Consider the following 14,045-nt stretch of genomic DNA (forward strand, 5'->3'; position numbering starts at 1 on the left):
CCTCCATTATTGTTCTTTTTCTTAAGATTGCTTTGGCTATTCGGGGTCTTTTGTGGTTCCAAACAAATCTGATGATTTTTTTGTTCTATTTCTTTAAAATATGCCATTGGGATTTTGATGGGGATTGCATTGAATCTGTATATTGCTTTGGGTAATATGGCCATTTTAACTATGTTGATTCTTCCAATCCATGAGCACGGAATGTCTTTCCATTTCTTTGTGTCTTCTTCAGTTTCTTTCAAAAAAGTCTTATAGTTTTCAGCATATAGGTCTTTCACATCCTTGGTTAAGTTTATTCCTAGGTATTTTATTCTTTTTGCTGCAATTGCAAAAGGAATTGTTTTTTGTATTTCTTTTTCTGAGATTTCATTGTTAGTATATAGGAAGGCAATGGACGTTTGTGCGTTGATTTTGTAGCCAGCAACTTTTCTGTATTCGTTGATTGTTTCTAATAGCTTTTTGGTGGAGTCTTTAGGGTTTTCTATATATAGCATCATGTCATCTGCAAAGAGTGATAATTTAACTTCTTCATTCCCAATTTGGATGCCTTTTATTTCTTTCTCTTGCCTGATTGCTCTGGCAAGGACTTCCAACACGATGTTGAAAAGCAGAGGTGATAGGGGACATCCCTGTCGTGTTCCTGAACGTAGAGCAAAGGGCTTCAGTTTTCTCCATTAATTATGAGATTAGCAGAGGGCTTGTCATATATGGCCTTTATTATGTTAAGGTATTTTCCTTCTATACCCATTTTATTAAGTGTTTTAATCATAAATGGATGTTGTATCTTGTCAAATGCTTTTCTGCATCAATTGATATAATCATATGATTTTTGTCCTTTATTTTGTTTATGTGATGTATCACATTGATGGATTTGCATATGTTGAACCATCCTTGTGCCCCGGGGATGAACCCCACTTGGTCGTGATGAATAATCTTTTTAATGCATTGTTGTATTCGATTTGCTAGAATTTTATTTAGGATTTTTGCATCGGTATTCATTAGAGATATTGGTCTGTAGTTTTCTTTTTTTGTGCTGTCCTTACCAGGTTTTGGTATCAGGGTAATGTTGGCCTCATAAAATGAGTTAGGGAGTACTGTCTCTTCTTCAATTTTTTGGAAGAGTTTGTGCAGAATTGGTATTAGATCCTCTTTGAAGGTTTGGTAGAATTCACTAGTGAAGCCATCTGGTCCCGGACTTTTGCTTTTGGGAAGGTTTTGGATGACTGATTCAATTCAGTTACTGGTGATCGGTCTGTTTAGATTTTCCAGTTCTTCATGGTTCAGCCTTGGAAGGCTATATGTTTCTAAGAACTTGTCCATTTCTTCTAGGTTGTTGAATTTGGTGGCATATAGTCCTTCATAGTATTCTTGGATGATCCTTTGTATTTCTGTGGTGTCCGTGATAACTTCCCTTTTACGTTTCTGATTTTGTTAATCAGTGTCTTCTCTTTTTATCTTAGTAAGTCTAGCCAAGGGTTTGTCAATTTTGTTAATCTTTTCAAAGAACCAGCTCTTTGTCACATTAATTTTTTCTATTGTCTTTTTGTTCTCTATTTCATTTATTTCTGCTCTAATTTTTGTTATTTTCTTTCTTCTGCTGACCTTGGGTTTTACTTGTTCTTCTTTTTCTAGTTCTTTAAGGTGTAATATGAGGTTATTTATTTGGGAGTTTTCTTGTTTCTTGAGATAGGCCTGTAATGACATAAATTTCCCTCTTAAAACTGCTTTCGCTGCATCCCAAAAATTTTGGTAGGATGTATTTTCATTGTCATTTGTTTCTATGTATCTTTTGATCTCTCCTCTAATTACTTCTTTGACCCAGTCCTTCTTTAAAAGTATATTGTTTGGTCTCCATGTTTCCGTGTTTTTTCCCGCTTTCTTTTTATAGTTGATACCCAATTTCCAAGCCTTGTGATCAGAGAATATGCATGGTATGATTTCAATCTGCTTAAATTTGTTGAGACTGATTTTATGTCCCAATATATGGTCTATCCTTGAGAATGTTCCATGTACACTAGAAAAGAATGTATAGTCTGATGTTTTAGGATGAAGTGCTCTATAAATGTCAATTATGTCCATTTCATCTAATGTGTCATTTAGGGCTACTATTTCGTTATTTATTTTCTGTTTGGATGATCTATCCATAGCTGTCAATGATGTATTTAAGTCCCCTAGTATAATTGTGTTTTGGTCAATTTCTCCCTTTAGTTCTGTTAGTAGTTGCTTGGTGTATTTCGTTGCTCCCTGATTGGGGGCATAAATATTGATGACTGTTATGTCTTCTTGTTGTACAGTCCCCTTCACCATTATGAAATGTCCATCTTTGTCTCTTGTTATCTTTTTCACCTTGAAGTCTGTTTCATCTGATATCATTATGGCTACACCTGATTTTCTCTGGGTACCATTTGCTTGGAGTGTCAATTTCCACCCTTTCACTTTGAGTCTATGCTTGTCCTTGTAGCTGAGATGTGTCTCTTGGAGACAGCATATGGTTGGGTTTAGTTTTTTGATCCAATCTGCTACTCTGTGCCTTTTTATTGGTGAGTTCAGTCCATTTACATTGAGGTTGATTATTGATATGTGAGGATTTCCTGTCATTCTATCTTTAGTTTTCTGGTAAGGCTGTGTCTCCATTGTTTCTTTGCCTTTTTGTTGTTGTCTATTATTTCTGTGTGGTGGTATTTTATGATGTTTCCCTCTGTTTCTTCTTTTATTTCAGTATATATTTCAGTTCTGGATTTTTTTGAGTGGTTACCCTTAAGTTTATGTAAAAGAAAGTTTGATATTTAGAGTATTCCATTATCTTCAGCACGCTTACTTTCTCCATTGCCATATTCCGGTTCAGGCCTTTACTCTCCCCCTTTTTGAGTTTTGGTTGCCACAAATTGTCCCTGTTGATGGTGGTTGAATAGCCTCCTTTAGTATTTCTTGTAGTGCAGGTCGTGTATTAGAAAATTCCCTCAGCTTCTGTATGTCTGCAAAGGTCTTTATTCCTCCTTCATATCTAAAGGATATCTTTGCTGGATATATTATTCTTGGCTCATGATTTCTCTCTTTCAATAGTTTGAATATTTGGTTCCACTCCCTCCTGGGTTGTAGAGTTTCTGCTGAAAAATCTGATGATAATCTAATGGGCTTTCCTTTGTAAGTTACCGTCTTCTTTTCCCTGGCTGCCTTGAGGATTCTTTCTTTGTCGTTGATTTTAGACAGCTTCAATACAATGTGCCTTGGAGAAGGCCTGTTGGGATTGAGGTAACTAGGTGTTCTATTTGCTTCTTGGATTCGAGGGTCCAGTTCTGTCCACAAATTTGGGAAGTTCTCATCGACAATTTGTTTGAATATATTCTCTGATCCCTTCTCTCTTTCTTCTCCTTCTGGTATGCCCATTATTCTTATATTGCTCTTTCTGATGGAGTCAGAAAGTTCTTGTAGAGTTCTTTCATTTCTTTTAAGTCTCAAGTCTCTTTCTTCTTCTATCTGTGTCATTTCCAGGTTTCTATCTTCGATGTCACTGATTCTTTCCTCCATCTGGTCAACTCTACTACCTAAGCTGGTTATTTCATTCTTAATTTCTTCTATTGAGTTCTTAATCGCCAGAAATTCTATTTGGTTCTTTTTTAAAATTTCAATCTCTTTCGTAAAATGCTCGTGCTGTTCTTTAATTGAGTTTCTGAGTTCATTTAACTGCCTATCTGTGTTTTCTTGTATCTTGTTGAGTTTTTTCAGAACTGCAATCTTGAATTCTCTGTCATTTAAGTCACATATTTCTGTATTTTTAAGTGCCTTCTCTGGAGATTTTTCACTTTCTTTCTGAGCTATCTTGTTGCCTTGGTTATTCATGGCAATTACTGGTTTACTATTTCTCTTCCTAGACATCTACAGGAGTGACTTCTGCAACAGGTTGATAGGAAGAGGTCTTTCTTTTGTTTTCCAGTACTTGTTGGTAGAATGTTTTACTTTTTCTTCGACTGCAGGCTTTTTTTTTTCTCTCTCACAGGGTAGTGCTGTGTTTTCTCTGCACTATTCCTGCTTCTCACACAATGGGGGGATTCCCTGGGAGATGGGCTTCTCCTCTGTTAATAGTTCGTCTAGGTCACAGGGCGCAGTGTCCCGGTGGGTATGCGGAGAGCTTTTGATGTTCCAAAGCTCTTCCAGCTCCTGATTCAGAGCCGGTGTGTTTCAGCAGTTCTGTTTACTCCTGCAGGGATCCGCCCAGATAGGTGGGGCCAGGGGCGGGGTGAGCTGTGAGAGGTGGCCCAGAGCAATGGCAGCGACCACCACCACAGCTGGTCCTGCTTCCACAGCTCTCTCCCCTTTGCCGGAACTAGTTGGGCTGTGAATTTTTGTCTGTGGGCCACAGTTCTCAAATATAGCAAATTTTCTTTTGTTTTGATCTGACACTGCTACTGTTTCGCTTGTAGCACCGGGCAGGTGGGGGCGGGGCGAGCTCTGGGAGGGGAGGGAGGGGGCGGCTAGTCTCAGTGCCTAAGGCTCCGTTCTCTGCTCTGCAGTGCGGGCTTAAACCACCGTTTTCAGCCTTTTTCCCTCAGTCTTTTCTCCGAGGTCTCTGCCGTGAGCGTTGGGTTCAGCCGTGTTATATGCTGTCCCCTCAGCCCTGTGGAGCCCTGGTGGAGCCCTAGCAGTCCGATCTCCCGTAGCTGCGGTAGTTCCGGGAAGCAGCGAGCTCGGCGCACTGAGCTAGGTCTGCATCCTGCGTCTGCGGGGCTCCGTCTCCCCGCACTTCTCCGTTTCCTCCTCCCCCCACTCGCGCGAATCTCCCACCTGTAGGTGATTTCAGTCGGTAGTGGGCTTCTTCGTCTTGCCTGTCCGCTGTGCAGGGAGTCCTTTGTGGAGTTTTTGTTGTTCGATTCTTTGTAAATTCCAGGGGAGCTTTACAGAGGCTCACCTCACACCGCCATTTTTCCGGAACTCCAAGTTTACCATTTTTAAGTGTGCATTTTATGGCATTAAGGGCACTCACATTGTGCAGTCATCACCACCGTCATCTCCAGAACTTTTTCATCTTGCACAACTGAAATTCTCTTCCCATTAAACACTAACTGCCCCTTCTTCCCTCTCCCGACCCTGGCACCCACCGTTCCACTTTCTGTCTGTGAATTGGACCACTCTTAGGTACCTCACATAAGTGGAATCATACAGTATTTGTCCTTTGGTAACTGGCTTATTTCTCTTAGTGTGTCATCAGGGTTCATCCACATTGTAGCAGGTGTCAGAACTTCATTTCTTTTTATGGCTGAATAATATTCCACTGCATGTATAGACCACATTTAATTTATCCACTCGTCTGTCGATGGATACTTGGGTTGTTTCTACCTTTTGGCTGTTATGACTAATGCTGCTGTGAACATGGGTGTGCAAATGTCTGTCTAAGTCTCTGCTTTCAGTTCTTAGTGGCCAAAAGTGCAATTGCTGAGTCATATGCTAATCTGCGTTTAACTTTTTGAGGATCCATCATCATGCAGTTTTCTACGGCAGCTGCACCATTTTATATTCCCACCAGCAATGCCCAGGAAGGGGTCTATTACAGCTTCTCCACAGTATTGCCAATACTTGCCCTTCCTTCCTTCCTTCCTTCCTTCCTTCCTTCCTTCCTTCCTTCCTTCCTTCCTTCCTCCCTCCCTCCCTCCCTCCCTCCCTCCCTCCCTCCCTCCCTCTCTGTTTTCCCTTTCCCTCCCCTGCCCTCCCCTGCCCTCCCCTGCCCTCCCCTCCCCTCCCCTCCCCTCCCCTCCTTTCTGATAATGGCATCCTAATGGGATGAAGTGGTATTGCATTGTAGTTTGATTTGGTTTCCCCTCATGATTAGTGGGGATGTGCATGTGTTCATATGCTTTGGCTATTTGCATATTTCCGAAATGTCTATGCAAGTCCTTTTCCTATGTTTTGTTGTTCCTGTTCAGTTGTAGGAGTTTGTTATATATTCTGGATATATATGATTTGCAAATATTTTCTGCCATTCTGTGCGTTGCCTTTTCACTCTGCTGAGAATGTCCTTTGATGTTTAATTTTGTTGAAGTCCAAGTTGTTAGTTTTTTTCTTTTGTTACTTGTGCTTTTGGCACCTTGTCCAAGAATATTTGCCAAATCCAATGTCATGAAGCTTTTCTCTTGTGTTTTCTTCTAAGAGTTTGATACTTTTAGATGTTTGGTGGCTTTTAGATGTTTGATCTATTTTGAGTTAATTTTTGTATATTAGTTCTGCATGTTGGTTGATATGTGCTTCTGGTTTCTTTCCCCCTGACATCCTATCTTTAGGCCATCCTCTCCCTCTCTTTGGTCTTACTGTTTATTTTTCAAAGAAGCAGATCATTTGTTCTGAGAATTTCACATTTTTTTGAACTTGGCATTTTCTTCTTTTAGCCTAACGTCTTGTATCAGTTACATCTTCTGTAAACTGCTGGCTGTAGGCATTGGCTTGATGACATTTGGATTCAGTGTTGATGGGCCAGCTTCCTGTTTCATGGGCTCGGAGGCACATGGCCTGGGTGGCCCCACCTTCAGTTTGGTTCCGTTAGACAGGCGAATTCATGCATAGTCTGTCCTCTGGAAAGCCTCCAGCAGCCTGGCCCTTAAGCACAAGGTACACTTTGCACAGGAAGGACATGATCCTGATTTGATTGTCCCCTACCTTCCTTTTAACCATCTTTCATGATATGGAGTTGGTGTCCCAGTGCTTCCAAAGGTCTCCAGTGAGGTTTTTTCGAGTATCATTATGAACTCAGGATTTTATTGATTTGATGTTTACTAACATTTACTTTTAGCTTTTCTTTTTTCGTAATATATATATTTAAAGGACTAGATGCCCTCAAACATACACTTAACTGTATGTGTATGTCACGAGTATTGGTCTCTAGTATTTTCATTATCATTCATTTCAACGCATTTTCTAATTTTCATGGTCATTTTTTTTCTGGAAATTTTGAGTGACTTATACATATATTTCATAACTTTAAATATGTAGAGGACTTTTTGTTACCTATTTCTAATTTAACTGCATTGTGGTCAGCGCCCATGCTCTGAAACCTCATTTCTTTGAAATTTTTGAGATTTACTCTGTTGCCTGGTATATGGCCCGATTTGATATTCATGCTGCTCACATGGTGGTATTTTTGTTTTCGGATTTTAAATCATTCTGTATTCTTGCTGAATTTTTGTTTGTGGTGTTAGCTACAGCAAGACTACATTAATCTCCCATTGTGGTTGTAGACCTCTTTCCCTTTGTAGTTCTTTCACACAGTTCTAGTCATTCTATCTATTGACCTATTGATTTACTGATTATGGTTTCTGTGTATACAGAGTCATTTTTTACAGGTCAGAACTGTAGAAATAATGAGGAGGTGACACTTATACGCAAAGCTGATTTGGAGAACCACAACAAAGACGGTGGCTTCTGGACTGTGATTGACGGGAAAGTGTATGATATAAAGGACTTCCAGACCCAGTCCTTAACAGGAAATAGTATTCTTGGTAAGGCCTTGCTTTCTACTTCGTGGTTAAAAGTTGCAGCACGTGTTATTTTAAGCAAAGCATTTGGCTTGTTTATTTTTTTATTGGGGAATATTGGGGACCAGTGTGCTTCTCCAGGGCCCATCAGCTCCAAGTCAGGTCGTTGTCCTTCAATCTAGTGGAGGGCGCAGCTCAGCTCCAAGTCCGGTCGCTGTTTCCAATCTTTAGTTGCAGGGGTTGCAGCCCACCATCCCATGCGGGAATTGAACCGGCAACCTTGTTGTTGGGAGATCGCGCTCTAAGCGAGCCATCGGGCCACCCTACCGGCAGCTCAGTGGCAGTTCATTGTCTTCAATCTAGTTGTGGAAGGCACAGCTCACTGGCCCATGAGGGAATCGAACCAGCAACCCTGTTGTTCAGAGCTCATGCTCTAACCAACTGAGCCATTTGGCCACCCCACATTTGGCTTTTAAACGATCAATTTAGTACTGCTCCATCCCCCACACATTTTAATCTACCTGTGACTTTGGTTTCTGTCCTATCAGTAGATTCAGGCACATTTGAAGAATTTCTCATCATTATGCATTTTTGTCCCAACACTTGTTGGTACTTGTTCCGAGTTGTGAGTTGGCCCAGGCAGCCCTGGGCATGAGTGGGAGGTCATTATACTTCAGTGACTCTGACTTTGGAGTTAAGCTGCCTAATTTGCTTCCTGTGGGCGACCGTCTGGAAGTCACGTGCCTTTGTTCCTTTCACCTCAGCTCAGTTTGCAGGGGAAGACCCAGTGGTGGCTTTGGAAGCTGCTCTGCAGTTCGAGGACACACGAGAGTCCATGCATGCCTTCTGTGTTGGCCAGTACCTGGAGGTGAGGCTGTGCAGGGGTACACTGGGCATCACGGGGCTTCACCCTGAAGGATGGAGAGCTGGGTCTTCTGCAGGCTGGGCTGGAGTAGGGTGTCATTACATGATAACATGAAGCTCCTTTAGAGGTTTTTGTAATAAGCAAATTTACATTTATTTGTGTTAAGATTTATGGTGTACTGGTCTTGAATCATTATTTTTAAAATTGTTAATTTTTAAAAATGTAGACACTTGCACACAAAGTAAAAGGATAACCGTAGGGCTTTACAACTTTATTGTAAGCTTACACAGCAGTTTGGAATGACTTACCATCTTGAGCTATGTATTTTTGGGAATAGCTGTCCAGTGACACAGTTTTGTAGGATAGAAGTATGTCCTTTTTATGTATCTGAGAGCACTGGAGTTTATATATTGGGATTGGCTTTCCAGCTGTGGACCCTGAGGTAATGACATTTATTAAATGCTGCAAGGGTAGGGCTTGAAGCATTTCATGAAGGGGAAAATTAACTTTGCTTATTGTCTAGTGTGACTGGGAAAGGTTAAGGTTATTTTCATTTAAACTCTTCCTTTTCAAACTCCATTTGTTCTTTGTGGGAATACATTTATTTTTCTCCACATGTGTGCTCACAGCCCACTGACTCATAACAATACTTGTCATATTTTTGTGTGTCTTGGGGTTCTTTATGTAACAATTCAATATATTTTCTGGAGCATTGATATACAGTCACTCTGGAAACGTCTATTTTATTCCCTAAGGAGATTTCTAGTGAGCTTATTTACATGCACCACGGTTTTCCCACCAGTTGACCTGTGCAATTAACATCTGCTTTGTAGGATGTGTGTGGCTTCTCTCTTCTGTTATTTTGGGGGCGGCATGAGCTCCCTGGTACAGGATGCAGAACAGGCCATCCAGAGCACCTGCCTATCTCCCTCATGGCCGTAGGTCTTGTTTAGGGTAGAAGCTGTTGCTCTTCTTGGTTTGATGTTTTTTATTAACCTGTTTTCTCAGACTGATGATGAAATTGATCTTTCCCAGCCTGACCAGGAAGTTGTCACCGTACCAGATCTGGGGAGTCTGTCTTCACCTCTGATGGACACAGAGAGGAATCTGGGCCTGCTGCTCGGACTACATGCTTCCTATTTGGCTATGAGCACACCGCTGTCTCCTGTGGAGGTTGAATGCGCCAGTAAGAAAAATTGTGTTTTCTGCTAGCAGATGAGCATCCTTCACTGACCCCCTGAACTATGGAGTCCGCACACTAGCGGTACTTTGTAGCACACAGGTACCCAGTTGAACCTGAGTCACTACTTGGGAACGTGGCACCTCACGCTGCCCTCCTGTTAGAAGGCAAAGCCCAGGTTCACATGGTACCTGTGGTGTCAGACGACCCCGCGCTGTCTCAGCTGTCCAGTAAACATGTGCTAGCACTCTTGTCCGGAGTCCTGACACATGCGTAAAGTGTGTTGAATAGGCAGAAAGTGATACATGCACACCTCAGAGGTCCTGTGGGGTCGGGTCGAGACCAGCACAACACAGCAACTGTCGGGGGCCCCGCAGATGCTTTGGTTTCCCAGTGCATAGAAATGCTATATGAGTCACTAGCCTGTAGTCTGTTAGGTGTACCAGAGCGTTATGTCTAGGGAAGTGTACATGCTTTACTAAGCATCCTTGGCTGCTAATGATGCTAAGCATCATCTGCGCCTTCAGCTAGTCATAATCTTTGCTGGGGGGGTTCTTGCCTCAATGTTGAAAACGCCTGACCCACGAAGCCTAATAAAGCAGAGTGCAGTGAAGTGAGTGGAATTACAAGCCGATCTGTGTAACTGTGAGGAGTGACTCTCACAGGAGGCATGCTGGATTTCACTCCTAAATCAATCGTGTATTCAGTTATTTTTCTTTGTTGTTGTTGATTTCTGAACAGTGCGCTCAGGGTTTTACTGTTTGCACTTTCTAGAGTGGCTACAGTCATCCATCTTCTCTGGAGGCCTGCAGACCAGCCAGATCCACTACAGCTACAACGAGGAGAAGGACGAGGACCACTGCAGCTCTCCCGGAGGCACGCCTGCCAACAAGTCCCGTCTCTACCCCCACAGGCGTGCCCTGGGCGACCACTCCCAGGCCTTCCTGCAGGCCCTGGCTGACAATGACACCCAGGACCACACTGTGAAGGTGAGTGAGGCCGTCGCACGTGCAGTGTCCTATTTACCTTAGGATGACAGGTGGCCACCTTTGTGCCCCATGACTAGCTCAGCACAGCCTTTGTGTACATGTTATTCGGAGCGCTGGCACTGAGGTGCCAGGTTGGGGCGGCTTAGCATGCCAACAAGGCTGTAGCGTGCATTGACTGCAAATGCGTGGGAAGCCGTGGCATGAGCTTAGCGCTCATGGTGACATGCGAGTTGGCTCTGCAGTGACCTTCAGCTATTTCTATTGCAGGACTTCCTGTGTCAGATAGAAAGGTACTGTAGGCAGTGCCACCTGACCACACCCATCACGTTTCCTGCCGAGCACCCTGTGGAAGAGGTGGGCCGCCTGCTGTTCTGTTGCCTCTTAAAGCATGAAGATCTAGGTACGGTGCTCGCAGCTCTGGCGACACTACACACCTTTGGCTGACACCCGTGCACACTCATTCGTACCCTGCCCCTTGGTTGAATGTCTTTCCAGGTCCCGTGGCACTGTCTTTGGTCCATGCCAGCGCACTGGGTATCGAGCACATGAAGCATAGAGTGTTGCCCAAGTCTGTGGTGGATGTTTGTAGAGTGGTCTACCAAGCGAAATGCTCGCTCATTAAGGTAAGTAGACTTGGACGCACCTTCGTCATGCTTTGCAGACAGTTGGTAAAATGTTGGTTGCTGTCTTTTCACGTTTGACTTTGTAGACACACCAAGAACAGGGCCGATCCTATAAGGAGGTCTGTGCTCCAGTCATCGAACGTTTGCGGTTCCTCTTTAATGAGTTGCGACCAGCAGTTTGTAATGACCTCTCCATCATGTCCAAGTTTAAACTGTTAAATTCTTTGCCTCGCTGGAGGAGGATAGCTCAGAAGATAATTCGAGAACGAAGGAAAAAGAGAGGTAAGAACGTAAAGGCAGGAAACACTGTCCCAGTGTGGGCTCTCCGTGTAGCTGAGTCTGTGCCTTGGCCACAGTCACGTGTTACACGTGACATGCACAACAGTCATAACAATTCCTGTATGTGCTGGTGATTCAATACCCAAGTCCCACTTAGTTTTCCAGGACATCAGGTAGTGATGCCCCTTTGGGACTGTGCGTCTTGTGATTTGGTAACGAGTAAGTGCATGTTGGAAAAGGTAAGTACGATAAAGGTTATTGTACCGATGGGGAAAAGGAAGTGTTCGCTATCTGTTGGAATGCTGGGTCTTTCAGTGAGTCTTGCTATTCTTATAAAGACATGAGTATTCTGACACACAGAGAATTGTTATATAGCAATTAGAAGATTAAGAATATTTTCAGGAAGAAACTGGTAGGGATATGGAAAAAACTTTTTGTGTCAAATAACCAAAATTTGAGTAAAATTACGTAAAATTCTATAGAATTTAGTCACTTGTGATTATAAACAAGTCTACAGAAATTTCTGATTTTATTCTTATGGTTATACTGGTTTATGCACAGAGCAGCTTATTAAACAATGTTAATTCTTGAGTTGTTGATGGACGTTCTGAACAGCAGTGTTACGAGCGACGGCCTTGTTGTAGAGCTCTGACTTGATTGTTCCGAGCAGCCCTGAAACTACATCAGCTTGTCTGAGCCCTGGAGATGCTCTGGGTCAGGAAGTCATGGCAGGAACACTTCTGAGGCCCTCTAACCCAGGCAGCCAGAGGCTCAGCCGCAGCACAGGCTTGGGGACAGTGTCCCCCACCCTCTGGCCACCGCTCTGAGGTTCCGAGCCCATAGGGCACCTCTTAAAGTTTCTTATGGGTTTACTTATTTATTTAATTGTGTGATGTTTGAAGCTGTTTTTCTTTTTCTTTTTTTTTTTTTTTTAAAGAAAATTAAGTTACTTTTAAATAATATACTGGTGCTGTGTCGGGTTGCCAAGGTCATCAGTAACTGAGGTGTCTTGCTGGGAGGGCTCCATAGGACTCAGCAGTGGTTACACTTGCGTTACAGCTCATTACTGTGAGAGAATACAGGTGAAAATCAGCACAACGAAAGCCGGGTAGAGGGAATGCCAGAAGAAACCAGGCCCAAACTTCAGTGTCTCCTGCCAATGGAGTCGCACAGCCTGTGCTTAGTTCCCAGCATGATGTGTCACAACATGTGTGACAGACTGTCAGCCAGCAATGCTGGCCAGAGCCTATTGTCGGGGTTGTTACCAGGGGTCAGCCACACAGACGCAAGGGGCCTGCATGATCGCTCTCAGTGACGCAGACTGCAGCCCCCAGCGCAGAGACCGGCGGTCCCCATAAGTCACACTGTTGGTATGAACTCCGGTCAAACTGTAAACGTGTCCTAGGCCTCAGCACACAGGGACACTGTCAGGCAGAACTCACTAGGCCAGCCGAAGGGACAGGCCTTCCTTGAGAATTTGCAGTGTTCCAGCAACCCAGACCTTCTGTGTTCATGTTTTACTGCCTGGGTGAATATCATGCTGCTTGTTATTTCTATTATATGCTGATGAGAATTAGACTTAAGCCTTGAAAGGAACCAAAAAGATGGAAGCAACACCACATACCACGCTGCAGATCCAACAGCAACTTCCCTAAGTAAAGAGACTAGCGTAGTAAAAGGCTTCCAGGTCTTCCAGTGCACCCTGGTGACAGTCCCCACTGTACTAGTCCTGGATGGGCAAGCTCGTGTCTGGGGACACATGCAGCCTGCTGCTTGCTGTGCACTATCCATGAGCTAAGACTGGTTTTTGCATTTTAAATAAAAAATCAGAAGAACAACATGTTTGACACGTGAAAATTCTATGTAGGTGAAATCACAGCATTCATAAACAAAGTTAGCTACTTTTCATGCTGCGGTAGCAGAGTTGAAAATTTCCAATAGACTGAATGGCCTGCGGAGACTAAAATGTACACCATCTAGCCTTTTAAGAAGACGTTGGAGGACGCCTGGCCTTCCCATTCTCAGGGCTTCTCCATGGTAGCGCCTCACCTCACTGTCCTGTCCCTGACATGGAGTAGCAGTGTCATTCCTGGAGGTCATGTGAGAGTTGTTATGGTAGTTTGAACATTTCAGTTGATAGTGAATATTAAAATATTCGTGTCCTTTATCTTTATGCAAATTTAAATATTTCTTAATTTAAAACTATCTTTAAGTAAACAATTTTCATAATGAATGATGTTTTTAACTACAGTTCCTAAGAAGCCAGAATCTACTGATGATGAAGAAAAAATTGGGCACGAAGAGAGTGATTTAGAAGAAGCTTGCATTTTGCCTCATAGCCCCGTAAATGTGGACAAAAGACCCATGACAATCAAATCGCCCAAGGTGAAGTGTTTTCTGTGATTGTGAGACTGCTGACTAGGAACCCAGCACACAGCCACAGAATGCACACGTATTGTTGCTTGGTCCTTAGGCATCAGTGGGGGTGGGGGGCACAGCGGGTTAGTGACAGCATGGGTGATGCCCCAGTGATGCTTAGTGGTGCCCTGTCAGGTCCGTAGCCGGAGAAGGGTTTTCCTTTTTCCCTTTACTCTTGGTAGGACAGTGTTATCAGCATTCATTCATTCATTATCCTTTGCTCTAGAAACT

At 43.2% G+C, this 14,045-nt stretch overlaps 1 protein-coding gene across 4 annotated transcripts in view; it reads left to right on the forward strand.

Annotated features, from left to right (window-relative positions):
- The window catches only part of HERC2 (HECT and RLD domain containing E3 ubiquitin protein ligase 2), a 154,051-nt gene that overhangs the window by 52,129 nt on the left and 87,877 nt on the right, over window positions 1-14,045 (forward strand). For 3 of the 4 annotated variants that reach the window (XM_019753190.2, XM_019753191.2, XM_074317766.1), the window contains exons 24-31: window positions 7,314-7,484; window positions 8,225-8,328; window positions 9,361-9,511; window positions 10,280-10,494; window positions 10,762-10,894; window positions 10,990-11,117; window positions 11,204-11,399; window positions 13,648-13,781. In XM_019753190.2, the coding sequence (XP_019608749.2) occupies window positions 7,314-7,484; window positions 8,225-8,328; window positions 9,361-9,511; window positions 10,280-10,494; window positions 10,762-10,894; window positions 10,990-11,117; window positions 11,204-11,399; window positions 13,648-13,781 (1,232 nt within the window). The remainder of the gene's footprint in view (window positions 1-7,313; window positions 7,485-8,224; window positions 8,329-9,360; window positions 9,512-10,279; window positions 10,495-10,761; window positions 10,895-10,989; window positions 11,118-11,203; window positions 11,400-13,647; window positions 13,782-14,045) is intronic. The other variant, XM_019753192.2, reaches the window with a different exon arrangement.

Source organism: Rhinolophus sinicus, linkage group LG13, assembly GCF_036562045.2.
Source record: "Rhinolophus sinicus isolate RSC01 linkage group LG13, ASM3656204v1, whole genome shotgun sequence".
Lineage (NCBI taxonomy): Eukaryota > Metazoa > Chordata > Mammalia > Chiroptera > Rhinolophidae > Rhinolophus > Rhinolophus sinicus.